Source organism: Simochromis diagramma, unplaced genomic scaffold (assembly GCF_900408965.1).
Source record: "Simochromis diagramma unplaced genomic scaffold, fSimDia1.1 OVJJ01000361.1, whole genome shotgun sequence".
NCBI lineage: Eukaryota > Metazoa > Chordata > Actinopteri > Cichliformes > Cichlidae > Simochromis > Simochromis diagramma.
The window spans coordinates 4877563-4904755 of record NW_024386860.1 but is presented as its reverse complement, the minus strand read 5'-3'; the positions used below and the strand labels follow the sequence as shown (position 1 = coordinate 4904755).

Sequence of the window (27193 nt, the reverse complement as noted above, 5' to 3'; positions counted from 1 at the left end):
AGTACTCACACTAGCACAAACACACATCCTGCAGCTGTGTGTGCTTCACAGGAAGTCAAAGGGGAAAAATGGATCATGAGAACTGTAAAAAACAAATAGCTACTGTTGCCCATCATTGATTAAAATAAGAGCTGCCCTCATTACTCATTGCCAGACATGGTCAACTGTGGTGAAACTTGTTGAATGTCATGAATAAAAACTGACACTGGTACTGATAATAGGATTAATTTGGGGGCTCTGTATAAGTAATTGTTGATTGATATTAGCGATGACTTCTTCTTTCAGATGCTCCCTTTAGGGGTCGCCACCTCTGCCTCCACCTCGGTCACACGTACCCCCTGCATGTCCTCCTTCATTACGCGTCTTCACTGTGGCCTTCCTCTTTTCCTCCTGCCTGGCAGCTCTGTATTCAACATCCTTTGTCCAGTACATCCAGTCCAGTTTTACCTGAGCTGTCCCTCTGATGTGCTTGTTCTTTAACTCTGCCAACTCCAGCTGTCTTTGTGTTAATGACACCACCTCCAAACCACACATCACAGTAGGTTTGACCATCACCACTGCAAACAATAAGGGACTCGGAGCAGATCCCTGTTGTAATCAGCAAATGTAATCTGCTGTCCTCATACATGCCCTGCACGACCCTCACATACTTCACCCACTCACGGTGGCAGCAGGCCATGTGAACTCGACGGGTAACCGACTTTGACTGTAGTACACTCACAGAAAAATGTTGCCACAGTTGTAGTGCAGAAATATCTGTTAGATTACAGAGACAAATAGGAGAGACTTTTCTGCAAAAGTGGGATCACTGAAGTCACCACAATGTCCTCAACAGGTTTCCATTTCATTTGTTTTGCAGTTTTCGATAGGCTCATGCTTTAAAACCTGCGTGCAAGCTCATGAATGACCTATTTATAGTTTCAAAGCGACACGAGGGGTACTTCCCCTCAGCATGATGGTTGCAGAAGGACTAAACTACTGTTAACTGAATAATTATACTGAGCTCACACTAACATCCAGTTGGTAAAATGGATGTTTATGTTTTCATTACCAAACTATATGAATAAGTATAACTCATTGTTGAAGTCAGTGACTTTAATGGACCCCTGAGACCTACTGACTCTGGTGACAGACTGATGTGTAAATGGAGTGGAGATGGACAGACACTGTGAAAAATGTCTCAACTTCTTGTGTTGACGTTTACATCTATTGTATTTATAGCCTCTAATACATTTAATCAATAGAAGTTAATAAAAAGTGCTTTAAAATAGGCCCATTTATATTTCAGCCCCCCCAAACAAACAAACCGTTTTAAAATACATGAAAAGCTGAAATATATGTTTTGCTGCATTAACTACCTTATGTGAATTATTAAAACGTATTCAGAATTTGACACACTGCTCGTCCCTACATAAGCTACCTTTATGGGCTAAAAGTATCTGTTATTGGTATTTACGTGGTGGCGGATCGATACTAAAATTCACAGTTTCGTACAGAATTAAAATGAGAGTCTAACCATAATCCGGCTTAAGGTTTGATTGGTGTAGTTGATAGAGGATAGAGAAAAACGTTGCGTGTGCTCAGCACTGCAAGGCGTTACTCTTGGAAAATTCAACCAATAACAAAACAGCAAGGTGTCACGTGACTTGGCAGGTTTCGCCTAGCTGCCATTTTGTATCTCCACTGTGCGGTCAGATGAAGTTGGTCGTCAACGAACGAGGGACGAAATAAGATGAAATTTATGCTATTTTATTAATTGGGACATCTTGCAGAAGTATATTTAAGTGTGATATATTTAGTTAGGCAGTGTTGTTCGAGGTCGACCGGCTGTTCTTCTTCTAACCGGACCGTTGGCCCTCGCCTCGGACTTCATCTTGTTTACATTCTACAGCGGAGAAGCTAACGCTAACGCCGTTAGCCAACCTGCTAGCTTAGCTGGCAGACAACTTTCCCTGCGTTAGCTTTCTAACGCTAAACATAGCGAAATGGCGGCCAACACGACACAAGCAGCCCCTACAACTAACTGGTAGGCAACACTCTTTGAACAGATTGTGATTTTAGGCTAACTTGCTTTAATGTATGACTGAAATAGGTATTTATACCCTAATCTTAAATTCGTGGGAAGGATGTTAGCTTAGGCCAGGGTGTTGGCAAGTACTAGCAGGCCGTTGGAGTAGTTAGCAGAAAGGTGATTTGTTAAGATGCTTGTTTTTTTTATACATTATTTGTGAACATGTAATATTTTTGATTGAACGCCAGGGTTTGTTGCACCTCACTCTAATGTTGTACGTTGATGTTAGCACGCGACAGTTGAAGTTTTAGGGTAGGCCTTAATTCATCAGCTGTTTTGGCTGTTAGCTGTTGCTTTAAACGTAATGATTTAATCATCTGCTTGAGATGATCTAATTAGCTGATAGATATACGGTGTTAACAGAGGGAGGGTAGACTTGTTGTGTAAACGGGTAATGATTAAACGGTCAACATTTTGAGCACAATAGTAATCGTCAAGTAGGCCTTCAATCTATTTTCTGAAGCGAGTAGTTGTCTAAACGAATATAAATCTTATTGCAGACGGTAATTGGGCTTACTTCTGTTTTTCTGCTGATTAAATGGGTTTTGATCATGTGTTCTGATCACTAGAATAGACTTGATACTTGACCTTTTGTTGATGGCAGGTCCTATGGTGCTGCTGCAGACGGCCAAGTCCATGAAAATCCTGAATGGGAGAAGGCAAGACAAGCATTAGCATCCATCAGCAAGAGTCAGACCTCTGCTAAGACTACACAACCTAACAGGACCGCTGCAGAGGTTTGTCTTTTTGTGCAGTCTGTTTGTTACACCTGAATATACCTGTACCATATCATATAGTCTCCATTATAGCTATATAAATGTCTGTATGATACAAAAATATTAGAATATTCATATTCTGATATTGCCTTAGCAATCTCATGCAGTTATATTCCCTAGTGAACATCAGTGAGACAAGCTCCAGGCACCAGGCTTGAGAGCCTGAGCTGCATGACGGCCTCCAGTGATCTAGCACCTACAAAGCGAGCCACTTGAACATCCTCCAACAAGCTTAATATTTGCAAACTATGCAAGGATATTTTTTCTTGTGAATTTGAAAGCTACAAACTTGTTTTATTGCTTTAGACAAAAATCACAAGTTCGAGTTCAACCAGGCTGCGAAGGAAGATGTACTAGCAGCTGGACCATACACCCATTATTTTATGGTCTTCACCTTGCAATATAAATTGCCTTGAGGCAACTGTTGTTGTGACTTGATTTCACTTAATAAAACAATTTTATTTTTCAGTTTTAGTGTTGTGCAGCTCTTGAAGAGTTAGAAGGCTGTTATTTTAGTTAAACCAAAGTGTTTAATAGTTATTTTATATCTTGTTGCATGCTCAGTCATCCATGTAAAGAAAATCCGGAAAGTTGATTCTGTCGCATTTTCATGAGGACAAATGTTTTGTCACTCATCCAAGTGACTTCCTCAGTCTCGGCTGAATGCAGGTTTCCCCCACCTTATAAACAGCACATTTGCATAATGACCAAATCTAGTGCCTAACAATAGGCTGTGAGTTCAGTTTCATGATCATTGGTCAATGGCCACAAGTACCATTCAGACTTAACATGAGTTTGTCACTTGAGACTATTATCATGTAATTTGTGGCTGTTTCAAAAACGAGAAATGTATGCAAGGATGAGTAAAGTAAAACCCATTTTAGTTTTTGTCACAGTCCTATTGATCCTCCATTGGGGGGAGGCCAAAACCTTCCATGTTTTTTTGTTTTGTTTTTTTTATTTTTCATATGCAGGACAATCCTTGTGTAAATAAAATGATTGATGAAAAGTAAGTTTAGAGTGCCAATTGAAGGGGGGAAAATTCTGTGAAGAAGAATGGGGGATTAGCTTGAATACTAGCAAGGATGTCCTAGGTTTTTAGGGTTACAGTGGTGATCACTGATAATGACCTAATTATATTGTTCACAGCAGTTAAAGCACTGAAACCTCCTACTTACTGACCTAATCAGATTTAACTGAGTTTATGTGTTTATGTTGTGTGTGTATATATAGAAATACTTTCTACACATAGCAAAAACATGAGATAAGCAATACTAGATTGTAGTTCTAGTCTGACTTATGTGTTGTTAATGATATATTAGAATATATTGTTGGCTTCTGCATTTGCATAGTCTGCAGATGTTTTACAGCTTTCCTTGGGGCTTGACTGCACCAACTAACAAAATCATAGCTGGCTCAACTCCCGCTGCCAGTTCCTTTTAGTACCTTCTTTTATTGCTCTTCGGATTAATTATTTACAGAAAGAATTCTCAAAGATGCAGGCTGTTAAATTCCCAAAATTAAATAAAAATATTGTTCCCTAGAAACAGTAATGGCCACAGTATTCATCCAGTAGCACAATCCTACTTGATTAATGGTCTTATTAAAACTAGACAACATAAAGATGTCTTATGTATGATGAAGCTTTCTTGTAGTACAGACCCCAGGTATTAACCTTTTAAAGTGTCTTATCAACTGTTTTATTGGTTTCACAAAGGTGAAGTTTTATGTTCACACTGCATTATAATTGCTGTCTGTGTTGGACTATGTTTTCTCAGTTCCTGGTGGTAACACTGAAGCTATTTTGCGTGTGTCTGTTATTTCAGGCTGGCCAATTCCAACCAGCAGCAACTGACTCTGCTGCTATGCAGCAGCAGCAGTACTATCCGTGGTACCAGCAAACTCAGCAGCACTATCCTGGATATACATACCCCTATAACTACTACTACCCCATGGGGCCAGTAAGTAAAGATATGAGCACTGCTGCTTTCATTTGGAGAAGTTTTGTACAGTTACACTTTTTACAAAAACTGAATTTAAAGTGAGAAATATTATAAAATGTCCTTTTCTGAATTTCCAGTATGGTGGTGCTTATCCTCCAAATCAGTATGGTGTACCCCCAGGGCCTTACCCAGGAACTCCTACGTCTAATGGACAGGTACAAAATCTACATTTTCTTAGTAAAGCAGAATATTTATATGTAGAAATAATTAATATGATTCATGATACTTATCTGGGATTAAGAAACCTGAAAAATAAGCACATATTCAGGCACCACTGAAGCTGTAGTAGTGTTACAGGTTATATGGTTTTTTTGAAGTATTGCGTTTATTCTCCAGATACATGTGTAGCTTGCTTATGCTTGCAAAGTTTCATTTTTGCTGTAGTGCTGAAACAGGTTTTTCTGTCTTTTTACAGCCTCCCCCAGTGCCTGGAATGGAAGATCAGTCCCCCAGCTACACCTCCCCAACTCAACCTCAACCACCTCCCCCTGCTACTCCTCAACCACCCCAGAGCCCAACCACCTCAGAAAACCCCCCTCCTCCACCACCCCCTCCCATTCCCCCACCACCCAACTCCCAGTACCCCCCTCCCCCATCACAAACTTCTTACAATACCAACAACAGTATGACATACCCACCTGGAGACCCCAACCAGATGCAAGTCTACAATCATTCACAGGGAAGGCCTAACTATGGACAAAACTTCCAGGCTCAGAATGCCTATCAGGCATCTCAGAATAATTCCCAGCAGCAACAACAGCCTGCTCAGTATGCAGCTGGACTGGGCAGAGGAGAAGCCAACAAGAACAAAAACCAGAAGCAAGGACACCAACTTTGGCACCGCATGAAACGTAAGGTTTATTGTCTTGCTGGGAAGCTTACATTCCTAATGTTAACTTTATTGATTTATTACAGAGTTTAATGGATGTGTTGCTGCTTTTGTTTTCATTCTATCCCCCTCTTTTCATTGTATTCAAGTGCAGTGTGTAGATGCACCATATTCAAACAAGTTAAAAACTTGTTAGGCCATTAAATGCAGAAATAGAGTAGGAGACTAAGTGTTTGTGGTGATCAGTCTAGCAGTGTTCATCCAAATTCAAAAATATCTAAAAGGAATAAGTTGCTATTGCTATTATGAGAGTGCGTTTCAGTTACGATTCTATGATTTTTACATCTTGTAGAGGCACCTGGCACAACTTCTGTGAAGTTCAATATTCCCAAGAGGACCTATCAGGTATCCCCAGTTTCCAATCAGGCTTTCCCTCCAGGCGAACAGCCCTCGGGGTTGAATCCAGCACCTTCATCTCCTGCTACTGCCAGTGCTGCACCTGGAGGTCCTCAGGCACGGTGAGAAAACTGCTCTGTCTACAGTAATTCTTGATGTGGGAATGACTTGATGACTTTAAATGTAAATGCTTCTCCTCCAGACCGCAGGACTGGCCGCAAGCCATGAAGGAATATGTGCAGCGTTGTTTCACAGCTTGTGAGACCGAGGAAGACAAAGATCGTACGGAGAAGGTGCTGAAAGAAGTTCTACAGGACCGCTTAAAAGATGGCTCTGCTTACACCATTGATTGGACCCGTGAGCCACTGCCAGAGTGAGTTCAGTAGTAGGTTGTGGTTGTAACTACTTTAGGCATTGGAATTCTGCTTTTGTTTTTGTTGTGCATTCAAACTGTATTCGTCTTTTCTCCTTTTTTAGGTTAAAGGTTAAGCAGTCTCGTTGGGAAAGCATTGCACCTCAGAGGACAACAGATACCTCAGTTGGCTGTGGTGGAAGCACATTGGCTGGAGCTTCAAGAGGCAGAGGTATTGGACACAGATTGGGCAACTACAGGAATATCTTTTCTCAAAGGAGTCCAACTTCTAGTTCATCCGATTCCTCCTCCCGCTCACCATCACCTTCGCACAGCCGGCACAGGGACCGCAGCAACCAAAGGCACAGACGCAGGTATGGAACCATTTCTCCTCCTCTCTTTGGTTATTGTAGTTTTCCTGCATGCTCCCAGCTCAAATGTTCTCCTGTTTGTTTCCTGCCAGCGATTCTGACTCACAGTCAGATAGCAGCATCTGCAGTGACCTCCGACCTCAGCTTTCAAGGCGAGGTCAGAAAGGAGGGCGTGGTCGTGGCAATGATCGGGATAGAGGGCGTGGAGGTGGTGAGAGAGGACGAGGAAGAGGTGGAAAAGGAAGAGGAAGACGGTAAATTTATAAAGTCTTGTATTGTTGTTTAGCAGAAAGAAAACATTTTTGTTTTGTCTTTTTAAGTTGCTTTATGGTGCTGATAGTTAGTATACCTTCTTTTCCCCAGAAACATGGATGATTCAGCTGTTGGAAAGAAGAGGAAAGGTGGCAGTGCTGGTTTGGATTTCCACGATCCCAACAGAGAAGCTAAGAAGCAGAGCCGAGCAGCCCGTTTCCAAAAACAGCTTCGCTCAGAGCCTCTGGTTCTCTCCATCAATGCCCTGGACCTGCCTGATGGAACACAAGAGGGCCTTAGTTGGGAGGACTGCCCCATTGTGGGAACATGTCAGGACATCACCAAGCACTACCTGAGGCTCACCTGTGCCCCTGACCCCTCCACTGTGCGCCCAGTGCATGTAAGTGTTAAGCTTTATATATATATCTATCTCTATATATATATATCTCTCATACTACTTGTGCATTTTGCTTTTAAATTCAGATACAATGTCCACTTGCATTATAAAATCATTTTGTCAAGAAAACAAGGAATTCTTTTGAAATATATTCTTGAATAAGGATTTTTTTTCTTATAATATTGAAGGAAAATCTCCCAAGGACAGAGGAAGGGGAACTGAATCTGTGCACTACATGTACATACTCCTAAATCCCTGCATCACAGGGCATCAAGATTCAGGCTTTAAATGGTTTAACTGTCATTCTAGGTGCTGAGAAAATCTTTGCAGGCTGTGAAAGCCCACTGGAAAACAAACCAGGACTATACATATGCCTGTGAGCAGATGAAGTCCATACGACAGGACCTAACGGTTGGTTGTCCTGAAATACTATTTATTTTTTCAAAGTTAATTTATGTCTTTGTTATTTTATTCGTTCATTCATTGATTTTATTCCTCTTACCTGCACCTAGGTTCAAGGAATTCGTACTGAATTCACAGTGGAAGTGTACGAGTGTCATGCACGGATAGCTCTAGAAAAGGTGAATCTGTTGTTCCTCAGTAATTACAGACTACTTAAAAGTAATAAAGTGTTTTTGTTTTAAACTGGTTGAATGCTTATCTGTTTGTTTATTTATTTATTTTAGGGAGACCATGAAGAGTTCAACCAGTGCCAGACCCAGCTGAAGGCCCTGTATAAGGACAATCCCTCAGAGAACATTGGAGAATTTACAGCATATAGATTGCTGTATTACATCTTTACTAAAAACTCTGGAGGTATGCTCAGATCTTTTTGGAAGTCTTCACCACTGCACTGAACATTGTGGGATTTTTTTGTTGTTTTGTTTTAACTATATTTACAAGTTTCCCTGTCTCAATTTCTGACACTGGCCATTCATTCATCTTCCCCCTGCAGATCTAACCACTGAGTTGGTGTATTTGACCCCAGCACTACGGGCAGATGATTGTGTGGCTCATGCCCTCTCACTTCGTGCAGCTTGGGCATTAGGAAACTATCACCGGTTCTTTAAGCTCTACCTGGAAGCCCCGCGTATGGCTTCATATCTCATTGACAAGTTTGTAGAGCGTGAAAGAAAGGCAGCACTTAGGGCCATGGTCAAAACGTAAGTTATGCTCCAGTAACATGCTAATTGTAAATTTTAGCTGCTTCATTGCTGACCAGTTTCCTGACCCGTTTGCCTATTTTCTCTGTCCACAGGTTCAGACCCGACTTGCCAGTGCAGTATGTGCAGTCCACCTTAGCCTTCTCTTGTTTAGACTCCTGTATGGCCTTTTTAACCGGGCTAGGAGTCACATTCACGCCTTCTGATCCCCAAAAAATAGACTGCAAAACCAGCACAGCCTCTTTGGCTGCCTCCTGAGAGGGGTGGAAGGGTAGCACAGTGAAAGGAGTGGCTAAGGGACCATCATGGATCCTTACATATTCAATGCACTGCACTTCAGACACCACAGCGAGTTCAGATAAGAGCAGTGGCAGACTAACACCCATATAGAAAGATGCTGGCTAGTGTATTACTCTGTCAGGCCAAAAAATGCAGATCTGTTTTTCTGACACTAAGAACTGTTCTGAAAATGCACAGAACTGCACATACTGTCACTCACATATTCTAAGTTTAGCCCATGTCATTACATTTATGATGCCACATAAGTGAGGGAACAGATTAGACCTGAGATCAAGTAGTCTTAGTGACTGAGAAGTCACAGAACCAGATCACGGTTCCTGTTCCGTTACCACCTTCAGATTTCAACGCTAACAGTGTTGTTATGTCTTTTCCTTCCCCAAGTCAGCAGCTCAAAGACCAGAAGATTCAACTTTTACCAAAAGGGAAACGGCTTTTCAAGTCATGCATCCAGCTCTTCACTGTCTGAAGTCGGACCTGCAAAATCAAGTCAAGTCTAGTTTTATTCTTACAGACTCAGAGAAGATGCCAGCAATTTACCTGAAAGAAGAGGTGGTTTGTATGCCCTTCCCGCATCTAGTTTCCTCCTCAAATCTACAGCTGGCTGTTCCTCCCATTTGTCTCTACAAGGTCTGTGAAAGAAACTGAAGTCTAAAGTCCCGTTCCTGATTTAGTATTATTCATCCACTGCTCATGTTTATGAATTGGTCGATCAGCACTTAAACAAGTCTCGGATACGCATTGACTTTGTAACGGATAAGTGTTCCTCATCAAGATCAAGTTCCATGACCTGGAAGCTGAGCTTCATGTTCCAGAGTAGCCCCAGGCAGAGTGCAGTTCTGCTTCCACCACCCTCAGGTAGAAGTTCCTACCAGCACCTGGTGTCCAGCTCACCCTGTCAAATGCAGCAGTGCACCTCTGTATCCTCACCAGCTGTTCCTCAGAAAATAATGGTGACGTCACAGCTGACACCTTGGATGTAGCTGAAAGTTAGTTTTTTTTTTTTTTTTGAGGTGGAGCATCAAAGGCAGACCTGCAGCTTCTTCAGGAAGGCTTAAAAAGTGGTTTGTATACTACACGCAAGGCTGGTAAGAGAAAGGGACTCTTCTGGAAGGAGGTGGATGACCGCACAACAGAGATGTTGCCTCAAGTTTTTGTTTGTTTTTTTTGTTTTTTTTCCCAACTTGTTTTACATCTTGTGGGTTTATCACTTATCAGTATTTGGCATTCTCTTGTGCAAAAGGAAAAAAAATTATGGCGGTGGAATCAGAATTTTATTTTTTAAATTATATACTTCGTAATGATTTTTGGACAGTCCACGTGTCATTAAAAAATAGAACAATATCCTAAAATCCCAGAATTTTTACTACACAGATGGAAGCTGCTGTCTCTGAGTATTACAATCAAAACATGAATTTAAAGTGGTACAGACAGCAGTGAAATAAAGAAGTAGTTTGAGTCCAGGCAAGTGCTTTTATGTCCATTTTTTTCCCCAGAAGATATGAAATTTTTAACAAAAAGTTTGAAATGGGAGCCTCAGTTTAGTATTTAAAAAAAAAAAAAAAACAAGATAAAAACAGGCTCTCTAAGTGGCCGTGGAGTTGATTCTCTGTACTTTGTGCTTTTTAGGACCCAGTTTAGTAATATTGATGGTATATTAACAACCCTTTAGACAATGAGTGGGGAAATTCAGTTACGTTGAAAATGGCGATTGATCAGCTCCTAAGTGTGAGGAAAATAATCCATGTGTTGCTTTTCACCAGCAAAACATCTGGTCCTAATTGAGTTGTGCTGAAAACGTGTAGGTGGTCAACATTGTTCCTCTTTTTTTTTTTTTTTTTTTTTTTTTTTCCTAAATTAATATCAGTATTAACCGCTGTAGGAACATTGAATCTGACATTGAGTATTTAATCCTGTTTTGATTGATAAGAACAGGAATGGATTCAGGCTTAATGTAAAACCTCCACGTTTACTTATTAACAGAGTATACTTTGTAAATACTGTATGATAATTGATGTGATTTCTTTTTAGTACACAGTGTAGGTTTTTTTGTTTGTTTTTGTTCACACATGGGTAAGTGTGAATTTTTTTTTTTGTTTGTTTTTTCTTTGTTCATACAACTATTGAACAAATTTGTGAATATGTTTAAAAAAAAAGAAGAAAAAAAAAAGTAGAATTTGATTGTATGCAGTGATCTCAGTGTGGCTATATTGGAGAAATGTCAGTTAGCGCTGTTTCCGAGTGCAGCCTGAACACAGTTGCACAGGTTGTCAAATCCAATTTTGGCTCGATGCTCAGACTCCATTGGTCCAAAAAAGAAGGAAAAATAAGTTGTTGAAATTTTTTCCCTTTTAGGTTTTGTGCCACATTTTCCTGTTTTGTGCTCTCTGATTGGTTCCTGCTGGTTTCGTATATATTCAGTGACAAATCAGACAAATGTGGCTAAAACCTTGCCTCCTGACCAATCATGTCGATGAATCACGTGTGACCCTGGATCATATATATATATTTTAGATGTGTTCGTTGTTGACCTTTGATTTCAGCATATGTTTTGTAATGACAAAGATCTCAACATGTTTCCTTTCTTTCCCCCCCCCTCCCTTCATTTACCTTACTCCCCTATCCTCCTTACTGCCCCCTCCTCCCCTCACTCCTTAAACCCTCCTCCCACATGCCGCCAGACTTCTCGTCCTTCAGCTTGCAAGGCTGCTGCATTGCAGGAGCACACGGAGGGATAAGTGGGCGAAACTCCTCCAGATGCCTGCCGGAGAGAGTGAATTGTGAGCACTGTCTCGGTTTGACCCGCCTGAGTTGAAGCCATACAGCTCATAAAACACAGGGGAGCATCACATAATGAAAAGTTGAAAATGTTGAAATGCTGCTAATGGGATTTGCTGCTAGCCCTTATTTAAAATGGTTTTGTGTGCAACATCGTACCTGTTCTAGTTTTTAAAAACAAAGCTCTCGAGTCATGTTTACCTTGTGCTGTGGGGTTCTGCGTGTCCAGATGCATTTGCATAGTTGTTTGCTGATAAGACTTTTCATATTTAGTTAGGTTGGATTTATTTATTTTTTTTCTCCTTTTTTTTTTTCTCAATTCCTTTCTCTCCACTGATTAGAAATGTTTTAGCTTTTGTTTGTTATACTGGCAGGCTGCTTCAGAGTTGAATTGGCATTGAATAAAATATGTCTGGACATGCAGAACATAGTGACCTAAAACTCACCAACACCTTTTTTTTTTTTTTTTTTTTTTTTTTTTTCCCCCCCCCCAAGTATAAAGTTTATAGGTTTGTGTTCACATGCTAAGCAGTGACTCTTCTGAAATGATGTAAGATTTTTTTTTTTTTTTTTTTTTTTTTAAATTTAATGCAGGCTTGTATTGTATACATCTGATGTCTCAGATTTTCAGCACTGAAACAGCCCAGGATGTTTTGTCTTTACATAGAAAAATCATCCAGATAACTAATGTACACATTTTCATTTAATACCCCACCCCTCCCAATTTTTGTGTATTTTGCTCCTATGTTGGTGTATACCTCCATCAGTCTTTGTAACTGCTTTTTTGACCCTTGAAGAACTCCCATCTCCCTCTTTCCCTCCACCTTTGTTCATTTCTTTTTCTTTTTTTTTAACTAGTTTTTTGTAGAATCTTCTCACTTTCTCTTCTTCACCCCTCCCTGCATGATGTTTCAACCTCTCTCCTCTCCCCCGACTCTCTAACCAGTATTTCTCTTGTCATTCTTACCCTTTTTTTCCTCTTATGTTGGGTATGTTTGTGACTGCCGTGTGCAACTCTCACTAGTAAGTATTGTATCCTGTCTGCAGTGCTTTTAATAGTTTGTGTTGCAGCACTTTAACAACTGAAGCTGAAGGTCTATCTGCAATGCGCCCTCCCTATCCCTCATTCCCATGGCTACATAGATCTGATAGGATAAACTGCCATTTTGTAAATATTGTGTACATATCTTTTGGAAAGACGTCTAATAAAAAAAAAAAATTAAAAAAAAATAGTACAGAGCACATACTGTCTTTTGTTTTTGTTGGAGTTGATTGATTGAAATCTAGCAGTTCAGTGGAGCACAGAGTTGGTTGCAAACAGTTTATTATGAAGATGTTGAATGATGGCATCTGTGATAAAGCAGATCAGCTAGCAGACTAAGCACGATGGTTTAATGTTCATTCATTTGGTGATAGTTTTTACTTTAACCAACACAGATTAAAAATCCTTGAGAGCAGCTGGAAAAAAGTTAGTGTGGAAGGTTAAAGATGTAGAAAGTGCAGCAGGAAAAAAAAAATCATTTTGTCATGCAAACAGCAAAAGGCATATAATGGCAAAGGACAGTTCAGTTTAAAAATAGCAAGAAAGCTGGCAAACGAAAAAGACTAAACGCTAAAAGAAATGCTACTAAGAAGAAAAAAGGCAGAAGCAGAGCAGCGAAACGGTACAGAAGAAATTCACACGAGGAAACAAACGTGGAGTAAAGAAGTTGTTGCATAAAACACTTATAAGACTTAATAAAAGATTAAAATGCATTGCTGATCTATCACATGAGGTGAAACTTGCAAAGGAAATGAAAAAGGCCAATAATCTGGAAGTTTAGAATGTGCAGAAAATAGAAAACAGGCCCAGGATGGTTTTCATACATGTAGAGCATGAATACTGGCACTGAGTGTTAGAAGGAGGAGGGAAAAATATGAGAATGACGCAACTAAACAGTAAGCAGTGAAATCACACAAAGAAAATAAAAGAAGGGTTTGTTTGGGGTTTTTTTTTCTATAGCATTGCCGATGTAATGTTGTGTTGCCACAGAAGAAAAACCAGAAACCCAGGGAGTGAGGAGAAGCAGAATAAATAAAGAACAGAAGCGATAGAGGAGAAAAAAGTCTGATTTATTCAGAGGTAAACATCAAACAAAGCAGAATAGAGTGAAACAAAGCCAAGAAGAACTAACTGATACAAGAAAAGAAGTCATTTAGCAGTAATGAAGGAGAAAAGAGGGAGAAAATACAGGACAGTGACCCTCCGGTCATCAAAGCTCAAGCAAGGTAGCGAGGAGTGAAGCCAGAAAACAGAAACTACACTGTGTTAGGATTTATGAACAGAAAGGTAGGAAAGGACTCAAGAAACTGCAATCAAGGATTAAATGTAACGGCTGTATGAAAAGCTAAACATGTAGATTTAGAGGTAGATTGTTAGAAATAAAAATAAGTCCAGCTGATAAACATTATTTCTGTGTCTTTAGTTGCAATATCAGTGTCGCAGCCAAATCTCTCTCTTGATGTTGAAACTCACAGACATTCCCACACACACGCACTCACACACACACACACACACACACTCAGTAGATAAATGCCAACAAAAATAAATCATTTAAAATTGTACAAAATGTTTTTTGCACAGTTTGACCCCTGAAAAAAAATCCCAAATTATTAAACACAAGAATCTCACAGTATTTTTTTAACCACTTATCCAAAAAAAAAAAAAAAAGCAAAGCATTAAAAGGTTTCAAGCGACAGCGTCTCCTACGTATTCTCCAGCAGAGCGGATGGTAAGTGGGTCCTACAGTATTTTAACCTTCAGTCTGTTTAGTCTCCCGAGGAGAGGTTGTGATGGAGACAGGAGGTGACACCACGTGTGCCACATTTCCGAGGTTGTTTTTAAGGATTATTGTAATCTGCCCTGCAGTGTCCCAAAGTTCAACAGAGATGCCCGACGACCCCGCCCTTCACCGGGCCTCAGTAGGGGGTGAAGCGGTTGTATCCACCTCTGTACAAACTGGCCTGTTGACAGTAGTAGGGTGAAAGGTGCAAGTTAACCACCGTGATGTATTTCTCAGATTAAGCTTTGTTTACTCTGATAGCTGCTCACCATTGTACCGACCCCATATGTTGTTGGTCCGACTGAGTGGTGATAGGCCTCTGGAGCGTAAACCCGTCCATATCTGTTTAAAAAAATAATAATATCACGACTCCAATTAAACTTTGTTTCTTATTAATTTATCTGCAAATGAAATTCTGCAAATTCTTTATGATTAATGAAAGCCAACTGAAGTCAGGCATGTGTGTGAATTTTTTTACATTATGTGAATATTCTGCCATGATTAATGTGAGCATCCAGCACTGTAATAAGTTATGTGATGGAAACCAATCAAAAGCACATTTGGTACTGAATAATATCTGAAGTATCTTACAAAAACAGTACTTTGGGTGTTATTATGATATTGTTATCCTTGGAAGAGCCACACATCCCTTTGAGGTTGTGTTTGGAAGGCCATCTGGCATAAAAATCTGCCAAAACAAACATGTGGATCTGCCCACTGTGGCGACCCCTTGTGACTAAGGGAGCAGTTGAAAGCTTCTTCTACTACTAGCAGTTTGTGTGTTATTGGTTAATTTAAAGCTGCTTAACAAGGCCCATAAAATCCTTGAGATAAAAACAAGAACATGATCTCAGGTGGGATCTTTGAGCTACACAGGAACAAAAAAATGAGTTTTTTTTATTTTACATACTGTGTCCACTCACAGTAAATGTTACAAGATAAATTCGTGACTGTTTGAGAAAATCCAGATCTTTACTTCCTGGCACAAGGCAGAATATTTTCAAAAGCTGTGTTTATCTTGATAAAAGTTACAAAAGCCAAGTTTGAGTTCAAAGGGTGAGCTCTGTGTAGGTAGGAAGACATTTTCATGGGAATAGCCGAAATGCTCCAAATAGGTTTTGTGTTTCTGCTCAGGTAAAAGCGGTATATACTATTAGGCACACAGCTGCTCAGTGGTACTGCTGAAGCTCAAACAGAGCATCAGAATGAGCAAGAACATTCATCTTTGTGTACATTGTTTGTCTGTTTACCCATCACTGTAGGTCGCTGTGGCAGCAGATGCTGACTGAGCCACTCTGTATGCTGCAGGGTATCCGCCCTGCATGGGAAAGATGAAGCAACAATAAAGCAGCAGCAACTGATTGACTGATTAAAAAAGTAAAGATATGAGTAGAGTTCAGCTGCGTACATAGACTTCTGCTCCATACAGTCCATCCTGATACACAACCCTGAAAAGAAAGAATAAAACATTATCAAAATGAAAGTAATTGGATATAAAGCCGACACCGGTGCTCAGAGTCTTACCCAGGGTAGGTGGGCACAGCAGCAGGTGTGGTTGCAGTGGAGCGAATTGTGTTGTAGACAGCTCGACCCCGACCACGCAGCGCTGAACCGCGGTAGGCCAGCGTAGGAGTCGCTACAGGGTACGGAAAACTGGCAACTAAAATAGAGGAGAGGATAAAAAGCAGCAGGAGGAGTGAAATGGCAATGCTGATCATCTCTTCAGAGCAATATGTCAGCATGAAAGAGGGAAACCTTTAGTTACCTGTATAGAGCTCAGGTGCGTACATGGCCCCCATGACCGGGTTGATCTTCCAACCGGAAGCTGCAAAAACAAGGCCTCTATTAAAAACAAGCTCCAAAGATTAGTCAGGACCCAAATATTAATGAGAAGTTTCTTACTTGAGATTTCACCGTTCACGAGAGGCGCTTGGGGTTTCTTGGTAACTACTCGTGCAGTGGCATTATTAACCTGGGGATAAAATAATAAGGATAATCACGGAATCACAGGGATAATCACAGAAACAGAAAGTTAAACCTACAACACAAAAGCTGCGTGATTTCCAGCCACGTGATCAATAAATATCACTTAGGTATAATGTCCAAGGGAAGTTACAGGGTCATAAATACATTTATAGTGAGGTGGCCATTTTTTTTCTCTCTCCCACTGCTGTCACTCATTCAGGGAGACTCTGCCTTCACTGTACGAGGCTCCCATGTCCCTGAAATTGGTGGCCGGAAGAAAAAGATCCCAGTTCCATTTTTTTAAATTATATTATATTAATGTTATTTATTATTTTTAAGGATTTTTTCCTCTAATTATTCCTTAATTTTTCACTAGTTTAAGAGCCTTTTTATAGTTTCCCCTCCCCATTATATGTTGTATGGGGGAAATAAAAGAAAAGTACTTCAGTTTACCATGTATTATATTTTTGTGCCTGAACATATTTTTATGTTTTATTGAGTATATCATATTGGGTAAAACAAAACTGCACGTTTGTTTTCTAGTTTTAAAAAAGAAATGGGGAAATCTCGCTTTACCTCGATCTTCCTCCCTTCCACGATTGTCCCGTTCAGCTTTTCTCTTGCTCTGTCAGCCTCGGTAGCATTCTCGAAAGTGACGAATCCAAAGCCCTGTGTGTTTGCACGGTTATATGTTTACTGATGAATGATTCCCACGTTGGTTTAAAAGCACTGATCATATTTCTGAGCTGCTCACCTTTGACCCCCTCTCATTGAAGATAATCTCTACATCGAGGATCTTGCCAAATTGCTGAAAGTGTCAGAGCAATTTTCACAGAGTGGAAATTGTTGGATTCAATATGAAAACATGGGCTCTGTGTATGTGTGAAGCTCAGAAACGAGGTGACTGTCATACCCCAAACATCTGGCGGAGGTCTGGGTCTCTAAAGCGAAAGGGGATGTTCGAGACATGGAGGCGTTTCGGTTGGGTTTTACCTGACCCCTCTTCCTCGCTACCGCTTCCTGCCCCGCCCCCCGATGACACGGACACACTGAGAGACTGGGGGTCAGAGGTCACGGGGACCAAAGAGTCCTCCTGACAGTGAGAAAGCACGAAACAGGACAAGGAGGCAGAGGAAGAGGAGGAGGCAAGCAAGTGGATAGAGGAAGAATGGACGGGAAGAACAAAAAAAGATGGAAAACAAAAGATGGAGAGGGTGTGAATGAGGTGGGACAGATGTGAAGAAAAATTGGGAGAGGGCATCAGTAGAAAAGCAAAGAAGGAAAAGAGAAAAACAAACAAACAACAAAGTAAATTCAACAAATTCAACATGTTCCAGAGAATTTCATGTTTAGGTAAAAACTCCAGTTGCGTAAGCATCACATGGCATTAAAGCTCAAAGATCACTTTCATGAGATCAAGTGAACCAAACCAAGTTCAACCAGCATTCAGCAACCAGTGAACCTTCTCAAGCAAATGTAAGGAGGCGTGGAAGGGGCTCCAGTTTAGTGAGGCGTCGTTGAATACATGCCTGTAGGAGATTAGGACAGTGACGCTAACAATAAACGCCAAATGTCTGGTATTAAAACTGCTCATTCCAGCCGTCGTGAAGAGTGAGAAGTTGTTTTAAGCTGTTTTCAGACTCTAACTCAAAGTTTCCCACAGTGGCTCTAACAACTACTTGTTTTACCTTAGTATTAAAGACATACCTGTGCTAGATTAACTTATATAAACTGCCCCATGCAGAAAAATTCAAGAGCTAATGTGCCAAAACCAAAACATTCACTATCCCACAATGCACCACGATGCTAGTGTGTGTGCATGTATGTGCATATATATATGTGTGTGCAGGTGTGTTGGCCAACCAGCATTGTTCAACCATTGCAAGAAAAGTGGTTAAAAATATATAGATTTGAAAGAAAATCTGCAATAAAGGGCAACAAACTAAAACCAGTGAGCTTCAGCAGCAAGAAACAAAAGGAAGAGGAGGAGCGGGGAGCACAAAAATTAACGCGAAAAAGAAAAATTACTGGGAGATGTGCTACTCTAATGGAAATAAGATTACACTCCCAAGCCCTGAGTATTAGCAGTCTAGTACCACGAGGCAGATAAGGAGTGAAAAAGGCTTCAGTAAACAAGGCAAAGAAGGTGCACAGAAAGGGGACAGAGTTTAAAACTGAAGGGTCAGTGGGGGACGGGTGGGGTGGGGGGTCACGGTGCTGCTTTTTTGCCAAAGGTTAAAGTCGTTCGTCAGGGGGCATCATTAATAAGAAGGAGACAGACAGAGAGAGGTACAGAAACACATTCATACAGACATATAAATGCACACAGGCTACTACTGGTGTACACTACACTGGCTCGATGTGGCTTCAACTGTAGACAGCAGACCCACACACACGCACACACACACACGCACATACAGGCCAGAGTGGAGGGGGGGGGGACAGAGGGTTGAGTTGGGTGGTGGTGTCATTGTCACGATGCAGGATTGAGTTCTGGACCTGAGCGATATTTCAGACGGGGGAAAGGGGGGGGAATCATCCGGTCAGCCTCACCCCGCCCCCCCCTTTTTGACCCCCTCCCTCCGTGGCGACGTCTCAACTTTCCCCGAAAATCATCACGGACCCGAGTATGTCTGGGACTCTAGTGATAAAATATATAAACGGGGCCATAAAACACCATTTATGAGAGGAGGAAGGGAGAAGCAGGACACAGAGCTGACCTGCCACACAGATCAGACGGCTCTGCGTGTGTCAGAGTAGATGTTTCCATGTCTGAAGGAGACTTCTGCACTGCAAAAACAAAACAGTCACACACATCTCTGACCACATAACTCATGTCTTCATGAATAAGAAAAAAAAATCTGCTAATCCGTTAAGAATATTTAAACCTGTTCCAAGGTGAAATCACATCTTCAAGTAACCACTTCTGCAAGGTCCCAAAAGGTTGGTTCTGTTCATCTGGATGAACCGTTTTCAGTGGGAGAAACGTTTCGTCACTCATCCAGGTGACTTCTTCAGTCTCAGCTGACTGCAGGTTTCCCCAACCTTATAAACAGTACATTTGTATAATGACTGAAACTAGCACCACTGAATAAACAGTGGGCTGTGATGTCAGTTCCTTGAGCATTAATATGCAAATTGTCATTGATCAACAACCGCTGATCAAGGACGAATGATCAATGGTCATGAGTACCATTCACAAGAGTTGGGGAATGGCTGCAATCACAGCCTGATGAATCAAACACTGATGCACTAAAAAAATAAAATATATTTTTTATATTTTGTCAGGATGTTCACTAAACACTCCAGCTTTTAGAAAATAGAATTTTAAGGGTAGTCAAAGGAGCTTGCAAAGAAAAGCGTCTGGACTTCTTTAAGTTGCTTGAAGACGTTTCACCTCTCATCCGAGAAGCTTCTTCAGTTCTAAAGTCAAATGGCAGAGAGTCCCAGATTTAAACCCAGTGGGAGTTTCCCCCCAAAGAGGGACAAAAGGACCCCCTGATGATCCTCTAATCACATGAGCCAAGGTGTGAAAACGGGTGTGGGTCCCAATCAGCCAGGGTTTCGGGTGAGCTCATTGTGAAACCTGGCCCCACCTTATCATGCGATTTCCTGAGGTCAGATGGCCCAGGATGTGAGTGGGCGCTAAGGCGTCTGGGGAGGGAACTGAAAACTGGATTATAGATGGTGTCGTAAACCATCGCCCCTGTTCAAAGATGGTCGCTTACAGTGGACATAGATGGCTTCTAATTTTAAGGGTAATATTTATTTCAGGCTTTACACGGTTAAGATAAGTTTTTTCAAAATAAAATAATAAATACGTTTTTTTCAATTACAGACCTGGGAAGTGACAATAGGTCTCTGCAGGCAGTGTGAGTCAAAATATTACATTATTTAAAAAAAGACAAACTTTCTCTCGTGTGTGCTGCTGTTTTTTTAATCAATTCAGTGAGAGTGGCATGGTAAATTTTGCTTTTAAACTGTAAAGCCTGGTTCTGCTGGTTGTCTCTTCCTGCTAAAAAGGTTTTTTCCCTCTCATATTGCAGGGTATTTAGCTTACAGTATTAAGGCCCTTGAGGCAACTGTTACTGTGAATTTGTTATTGTAAATGAGCTTGAAATTGAATTCAAATTGCTAATTAGGAATAATGCAAGTAGCCTACAGCTTACTGGTGGTCATTATTCTGCAAGTAGGCTAACAAAAAAAATCACTTTGATTTTAACCTGATGGCAGCACAAGATGGAAATTCTAGAGAGCCCCTCAAGTTCTGAACTGTGTAATTGTATAATATAGTTTATTACAATTTCCATAAGATTCCAGAAGATTAGTAGCCTGTTGTAACAACAATTCCTCATCGTTTTATCAAGTTATTTCATTCAAAATCAATAGGAAACATCAGGTAACTCATAAAGACTGAGGCCAGTGTGACCTGTTTGTGCATTAATGTGTTCTCTGTTATAGTAGGTCTTTATCTTACAATATAAATGGAAATTAAAGACGCTCCCACAGTGCACCAACGCTGAAGTGGTGCAGGCCACACGCAGAAAGAGATCAGCAGCAACCAGAGACCACAGGGTGTCAGTGAAATTCATCAGTGTGGTAACTGCCAGTATGAGTAAAGGACACTGCTGCCACACCACCGGCAAGATTACACTGAAACATTTGAGGTAATAAACGCAACCAGCCAGGAACAGCTGCAGAGCAATGACTTTAGATTCAACTGAGGCTAAAATTATAATGCGGGTTTCTTCCCTTGATTTAATAAAAGATTAATTTGGTTTTTAAAAGAATATGTAAATAAAATTTGATGGTAAACAGGTTGAAATAATCTTATCGCAGGAGCAGAATGAAGACACAAATTATCTATTAAAAATTCTCTTTAGTTTCAAAAACCATTTGTTGATACATTTTTAAAGATGTAATCATTGTTTATCCTGTACCAGAAATGATTTCATCAGACAAATCACAAAAGCCTGACATGGACTTTATAAACATTCTTCAGATAACTTAAACTGTAAACTGTAAGTATCAGCACAAAGTTCGAGCGGCGATCTGGAAAGGTGATCAGTTTTATTGACACTTAAATGAGACCTGGGGGAGGGAGAAAGGAAAAGTGGGCATTTATTTTCATCAATAAATCCCTTATCAGCTGCCTCGACATTTTGCTCCACAGAGGGTGACAGGCATTTCCATACAAGGACACCGCAGTGGACATGGGGCTCTAAATATAGAAGGAAACCCTATCTGGGCCTGTTGCTCTGCAGAACATGTGAAAGTGCTACCTGTCGACTTACTGACGATCATGTTTTATTGGCCTGGAACATCAACATTTGTCACAGACCGCTCTTACCGTGTTGCCAGATGTCAGAGAGTCGCCCCCATCGTGCTGAGGGCCCTGATAGACTCTGAGCTGGGGATGTTCCTGGTACTCTGAGCTCGGATGTGCAGAGAAGTCGAGAGTTGGCAGTCTGCTGGCGGTCGTTGGGGGACCTTGACCTGGTGGGGGGTAAGAGGGAGGCGGGGCATAGACCTGAGGCAGGGCAGGGTCTGCGCTGCCTGGGGCAGCCTCCTGAGTGGGGGCCCCCTGAGGAAAAGAGGAAGAGGGAGACGAATGAGCCACTCATGCCAGAATATGACAGCGTAGATGTAAACAAACGAAACACAAGATGTTGTTGTTGATCTTCTGTTTTTACAATAAAACAAACTGCATAAACACGCTGCAGTGACATTGTGATCTTTAATGAAGATGACAGATACACAAATAACCACAATAAATGATTGTTCCACCCAATTTTACACATCAGTTTAACGTCAGAAGGAGTAAAATGCTGTGAAATCTCTTAAATAATCTGATAATAATAACCATAGCAAAAGATGTTTTTAATAGTAATAGTAAGACAAAATACAAAGCTGAATAAGCTTACTGGTAGGTTGCGGTGTTTGGAAGAGGTCACTATAAATTACCTTATATATTTACCTATTCTTTTTTAAATAACTGCCTTTTGTGAGTTTGTTTTTTGTGTGTGGTAATAAAGAAATAGTAAATTATCCTTGAAAAATGCATCTGATGACCAGTCCTAAACACTACATTTCTTTTTGCTTATCCAAAGCAACATCCAAGTATAGATATAATTAAAAACATCTCTAACATTAAGACATTTCTCACAATTGTAATAACTGATTCATTCTTAATGCCAAACGTGGAGCTCATTGTTAAATTTAACTCTTTCTGTTTTTCCCATTACAAATGACAGATTTGGCACTTGAAAACAATATTTATGTCCAAAATGTTGACTTTATGTAGTACAATGTCATGTAAAATTATTGGAATCTCATCAGATTCAACAGCCACAGGTATGTTTTAAGTCTCATAGACTTAAGAATCTCTAATATCCATTTTAAAAGCACAACTGTTTACTTAAAAACTTTTTTTTTTTTTAAAAAAAGCGTAACAAATGTTTGTCAGGAGCACATTTCTACTAAATATAAGGACCGATAGTATGAAACAGACCTTCTAACCCGCTGCTTCATAAAACTACCTTTAATGAGAAAAACAAGATTAAACAGGAAAACAGGACCTCCTCCAAACCAAGTGTAAGCAGTGGTTTGGAGGAAACTCCTGCGCAGTTTCCATTCAAGTGAGGTAAAAAGCAGAGAAATAAAAGCGGTCTTACCCCCTTACTGCATTCCTCGATCTCTGATGCATTGTCTAACAACTGCCGCATTTTTAATGCCAGCTGACCACCCGCCCACCGCACCATAAGTTCTACCCATCCACCAATCATCAAATGATTGCTAGAGGAAAAGTGACCGGGGGTGGGGGGTGGCTGTGGGTGGGGGAGGTGTTCCACACCAGCTGTGGACATCTGTAACTGTCAGTCACCTTGTTGCTCCCACAAAGAGCCCAGAAGGCCCCTCTAACCTACTCATGAACACAGAAAGCGTACGGAGCTTCCCCCCCAGGATTAAGTATTTATGAATGTGTGTGCTCCTGCTGAGGGTGCATCGCGCTAAAGGTCGCCTCCGAGAATATCGGGCCCGACAGACACGGTTTTATTACCTCAGAGACATTTTCATGAACATCTACTTCTCTTTGTGTTGTGTGGAGTGGCTCAGTTGCCTTTTAAGAAACAGAGGACTTTACAAGCACAATAATGACATCAATGTTTGGGTTGGGTGCGAGTGAAGTGCTTCGCTGATCTTACTACATCATGACCACACAACAGAAAAAACAACAAAGTGAACACATTTACCCAGCTGTCAGACTACAGCATACTTATACTGCTTACACTTGAATTTCTGATGTTGAGCTTGCTTTATACTATAAACCTACCGCCGCCTCGTTTTGGACCCAGCCATGCTTCAGGAAGGCCGAGATGCATCAGTGATTCAATAGTGTTAAAGATCCCACCACATCAACATGACAGTCTGCACTCCCTGACAACGTCTGGCAGGAGATATGAGTCCACGTGTCACACACCAGGAGACTAAGAAACACAGTCTGTGCAGCCTCACCTCTTCACACTGACTGTCTACGTATATGTTGTATATATGCCGCCTTCTGTACTGTTATATATGTATTTAAACTTTCTGATTTATTGCTTTATATCTTGTGTTAGGACTTCCAGCTGAAGCATTTAACACAACAGTTCTTGTATAAACAGATGAGATATCTGTGACGGGCCTTCTCAGACTTTCAGGAGACGGGGAGTTCTTACAGGAGGGAAAATTTTCCAAGGACTTCATCGCAGCAGTAACACTGAGTGGCAGATTCTTACTATTGGAGCTGTTCGTACTCTAAACTTTTCCATCTTAATACTTCAGACACATGTGACATGATATGTTTCAACCACATGAAAGTTTGTGCTGATCATGAAGATAATGTATAGAGCCCGTATGTTCATTCTGATGGTGGACAGTCCTCATTTAAAGATGTACAATAATGCTGCAGCACAATGTTCGGATGAAATTATTTTGTCTTGGCTTTCGGATACGACTTCACAAATCTAAGAACATTTATTCTGGAAGACAATCCTGGAAAATCCTCACATTTGTGAGGATTCCCCCACAGTAACTGGGAATATTTCTATTAGAGCACTGATACTTTCACTTAATCACCGGATCAGAGGATACCCTGAGTTACCTTACAAGCAAAATGCCACAAGTGTGTCAGCTGCCTTCAGGATTTAAAGGAGTCACGATAAAAAAAAAACTCTATCCCACGCCAGCTCATAATGGCTGCCATAGCTCTGCTGGCTGTTAAACTGGTTGTATAAGCAAGGAAATGGTTGTCAGTCAGACTCTTGTTGGTTTGGAGGATTTCATTTGACCACTCTCTGTTGGTTTGGAGGAGGATTTTTAATAAAGTGTGCACTCTCAACAAACCAGATTTGACATTAAAGCAGGCTTCACCCTGATAATTACTGAATGAGGAAAAGTTGATGGAGATGATTCATCTGCAGCTCTTACTCGTTATTCAAGAGAACTATTTAAGTTTGAACCAGAGCTGAAAGATAGGTATTGAGGCACCGTCCAACTCTGAGGCCATTCTTAACTCTCGCACTGGAGCTGGAACATGTTTCCAAATATGTTGACACAACTTGCACCTGCACTCTGTCCTACTTATCAGAAGAAACGACGATCTAGCTGCTCCGACCCTCCTCCGAGATATAAAAGCAATGTTGAGCGAAGAAAATGCATCTGTTAGATATCACTGTCAACTCTCCCCCCACCTTACAGACTAACTAACTAACCAGCCACTGTGTCTGATTCAGCACCACAGTCTCAACACGAGACTCCTCACGGGCTTGTTTTTTATTATCATTGCCATTTGTTCCCCCTCTCTCGCTCGTCTCCTTCCTCAGCTGCTGGCTTGCGGTCAGAGGTCGACGGCTCGGAGCCAGGTGCTTGCTGGGACAGCTGCCATGGGATTTACACAAGACGAAGCTGACTGCAGATGTGGCCTTTTGGTGCTGGCCGAGTTACAAATGTTAGCAACATGTAGCTTATTAAAGTGTAACACAATATTCCTTTTTTTCATCCATCCATCTGCACATTCTGCACATCCCGGTTCCTCCTATTGAGCGACACGACAGGCTTTTTGTTTATATTGCTGATAAAAAAAGAAGAAGAAAAGATTGCTGATAATGAGGAGAGAGGAGTTTTACAAGCTGCCAAATGTTGTGTTAAAACAGATGCTCCACATCAGTCCTAAAGGAATTTCCCCAGCACTTGGAAATATGACACTTTTAAAAAGGGAACAATTGCTGGATTGAAGTGAAGGATTCGAGCATTTCGGTACGCTGTATACTGTGTATATTGTTGTACTGACAATAAAGTTCTTGAATCTTGGAAGATCTAGCTGGGGCTTCAGACTATTTACTTCAGTGCCAGTCACCTTCAAATAACAATTCTCTCTGCATCTGTTTTCCATAAACAGTTCTCTGAATCTTATGAAATAAGTCACGGTTACCCCGGAGGAGCCTAATATTCAACATTTAAATGCACAACAGGCTGGTTTCACACATTTATCTTAAGCACAGCTCACTACAGGACACAAGACAGGTGACAGACCCTCTTCCTGTGATTATCTGCTCAGGAGAGGAGGGCTAAAAATACAGCTGGTGTGAAGCACAGAGACAAGGTAGAGAGATACTAAATGAGCTGTGGCATTAGTGGCATGTCAGGGACACTTGCTGGTGGACTAAAGATAACCACTAATATGTCCTTACTAGTGAATAAATAAGACATTTCACAACTAGCACACTTCACACAGATCCTGTTGCATATTAAGCAATGCATCGATAGACTGAATTAGATTAAACTGTGACTTAGGGCCTTTTGGCTTCTTCTGCTCACTGGAAAATGTTTTAAGTTTTACAAAATACAGGGATTTTGTCTGGTAATAGGAATAAGATCTTTTTAGTTTAATCATTAAGCAAAATCATACAAAGGTGCTGATTTAAATGTCCAATTATTTGATTATATTTCTTAATGTGAGTATTTGGGTAAATAAAAGAATAAATAACAACCAGAGCTCTAGAAATGCAAAATAACTGACATTGAGATTAAGAATTGCAATAATAAATAATATTATTTTGTTGCATAAAGTTATAGTTCCCCAGTAGATGATTTCAGGGATGTTCCCTAGGGGGGAAAATCTCAGTATTTATGTGATAATGTCTGGCCACAGAGTAAATCAAGAGGTTTACCTGAACTATGCTGGGGTAGCATGTGGTTGCCTGTGGGTAGACGGGGAGTCCATAAGGCTGGAGGATCACAGTGGGTGAGGAGAGCATAGCCCAAAAACCACACACGAGGAGATGAGGAACGGAGGAAAATGGGAGGAAAAGGAAAAGGAGAGCAGGGGGAAAGGAAGGGTTGATGTACACACAGAAGAGCAGGCGATCAGGCTGGAAATTTTTTTTAAAAAGGGAGGAAAAATCCCAAATGAAGGGAACAGAAACTCCAAGAAAGTGAGGGAGGTGGGAAAAAAAGACCACGCTTAAGACTTTTGCTTCACCTCGAAAATGAAGTCAAGCAAGAAAACACAAGGGAAACCCCCAAAACACCCGGAAAAGATGGGATTTAGAGCAGTGAAAGAGAAAGCCAGTGAGCTTCTGTGTGTCCATCAGTTGATCATGCAGCCTGACAGACAGAAACACATGGTCAGGGTCCCATTTCAGAGTTATATAAATAGTCACCCATGTCCTTCTCTCTGA

The 27193-nt window shown here is 40.9% G+C and overlaps 2 protein-coding genes across 3 annotated transcripts; one reads left to right on the top strand and one right to left on the bottom strand.

Annotated features, from left to right (window-relative positions):
- Positions 1–1662: 1662 nt before the first annotated feature.
- Positions 1663–11217, top strand: leng8 (leukocyte receptor cluster (LRC) member 8). Its single transcript, XM_040029911.1, has 15 exons — positions 1663–2026; positions 2676–2808; positions 4674–4808; positions 4928–5005; positions 5266–5701; positions 6032–6197; positions 6278–6448; positions 6553–6801; positions 6891–7052; positions 7162–7450; positions 7757–7858; positions 7960–8028; positions 8134–8263; positions 8403–8610; positions 8706–11217. The coding sequence occupies exons 1-15, from the start codon at positions 1986–1988 to the stop codon at positions 8866–8868; spliced, it is 2532 nt and encodes an 843-aa protein (XP_039885845.1). The 5' UTR covers positions 1663–1985; the 3' UTR covers positions 8869–11217.
- Positions 11218–12176: 959 nt separating this feature from the next.
- Positions 12177–27130, bottom strand: rbfox1l (RNA binding fox-1 homolog 1, like). Of its 2 annotated transcripts, none has more exons than XM_040029913.1 (12): positions 26684–27130; positions 21823–22056; positions 17386–17565; positions 17227–17280; positions 17049–17141; positions 16410–16479; positions 16273–16332; positions 16032–16167; positions 15916–15955; positions 15758–15825; positions 14777–14849; positions 12177–14688 (listed from the first exon to the last, which is right to left on the bottom strand). In XM_040029913.1, exons 1-12 carry the CDS (start codon positions 26768–26770, stop codon positions 14644–14646), a joined length of 1140 nt encoding a protein of 379 aa, XP_039885847.1. In that variant the 5' UTR covers positions 26771–27130; the 3' UTR covers positions 12177–14643. The 2 variants fall into 2 exon arrangements, with proteins under 2 accessions (XP_039885847.1, XP_039885846.1); XM_040029912.1 differs by lacking the exon at positions 26684–27130 and adding an exon at positions 23147–23274.
- Positions 27131–27193: the final 63 nt, after the last annotated feature.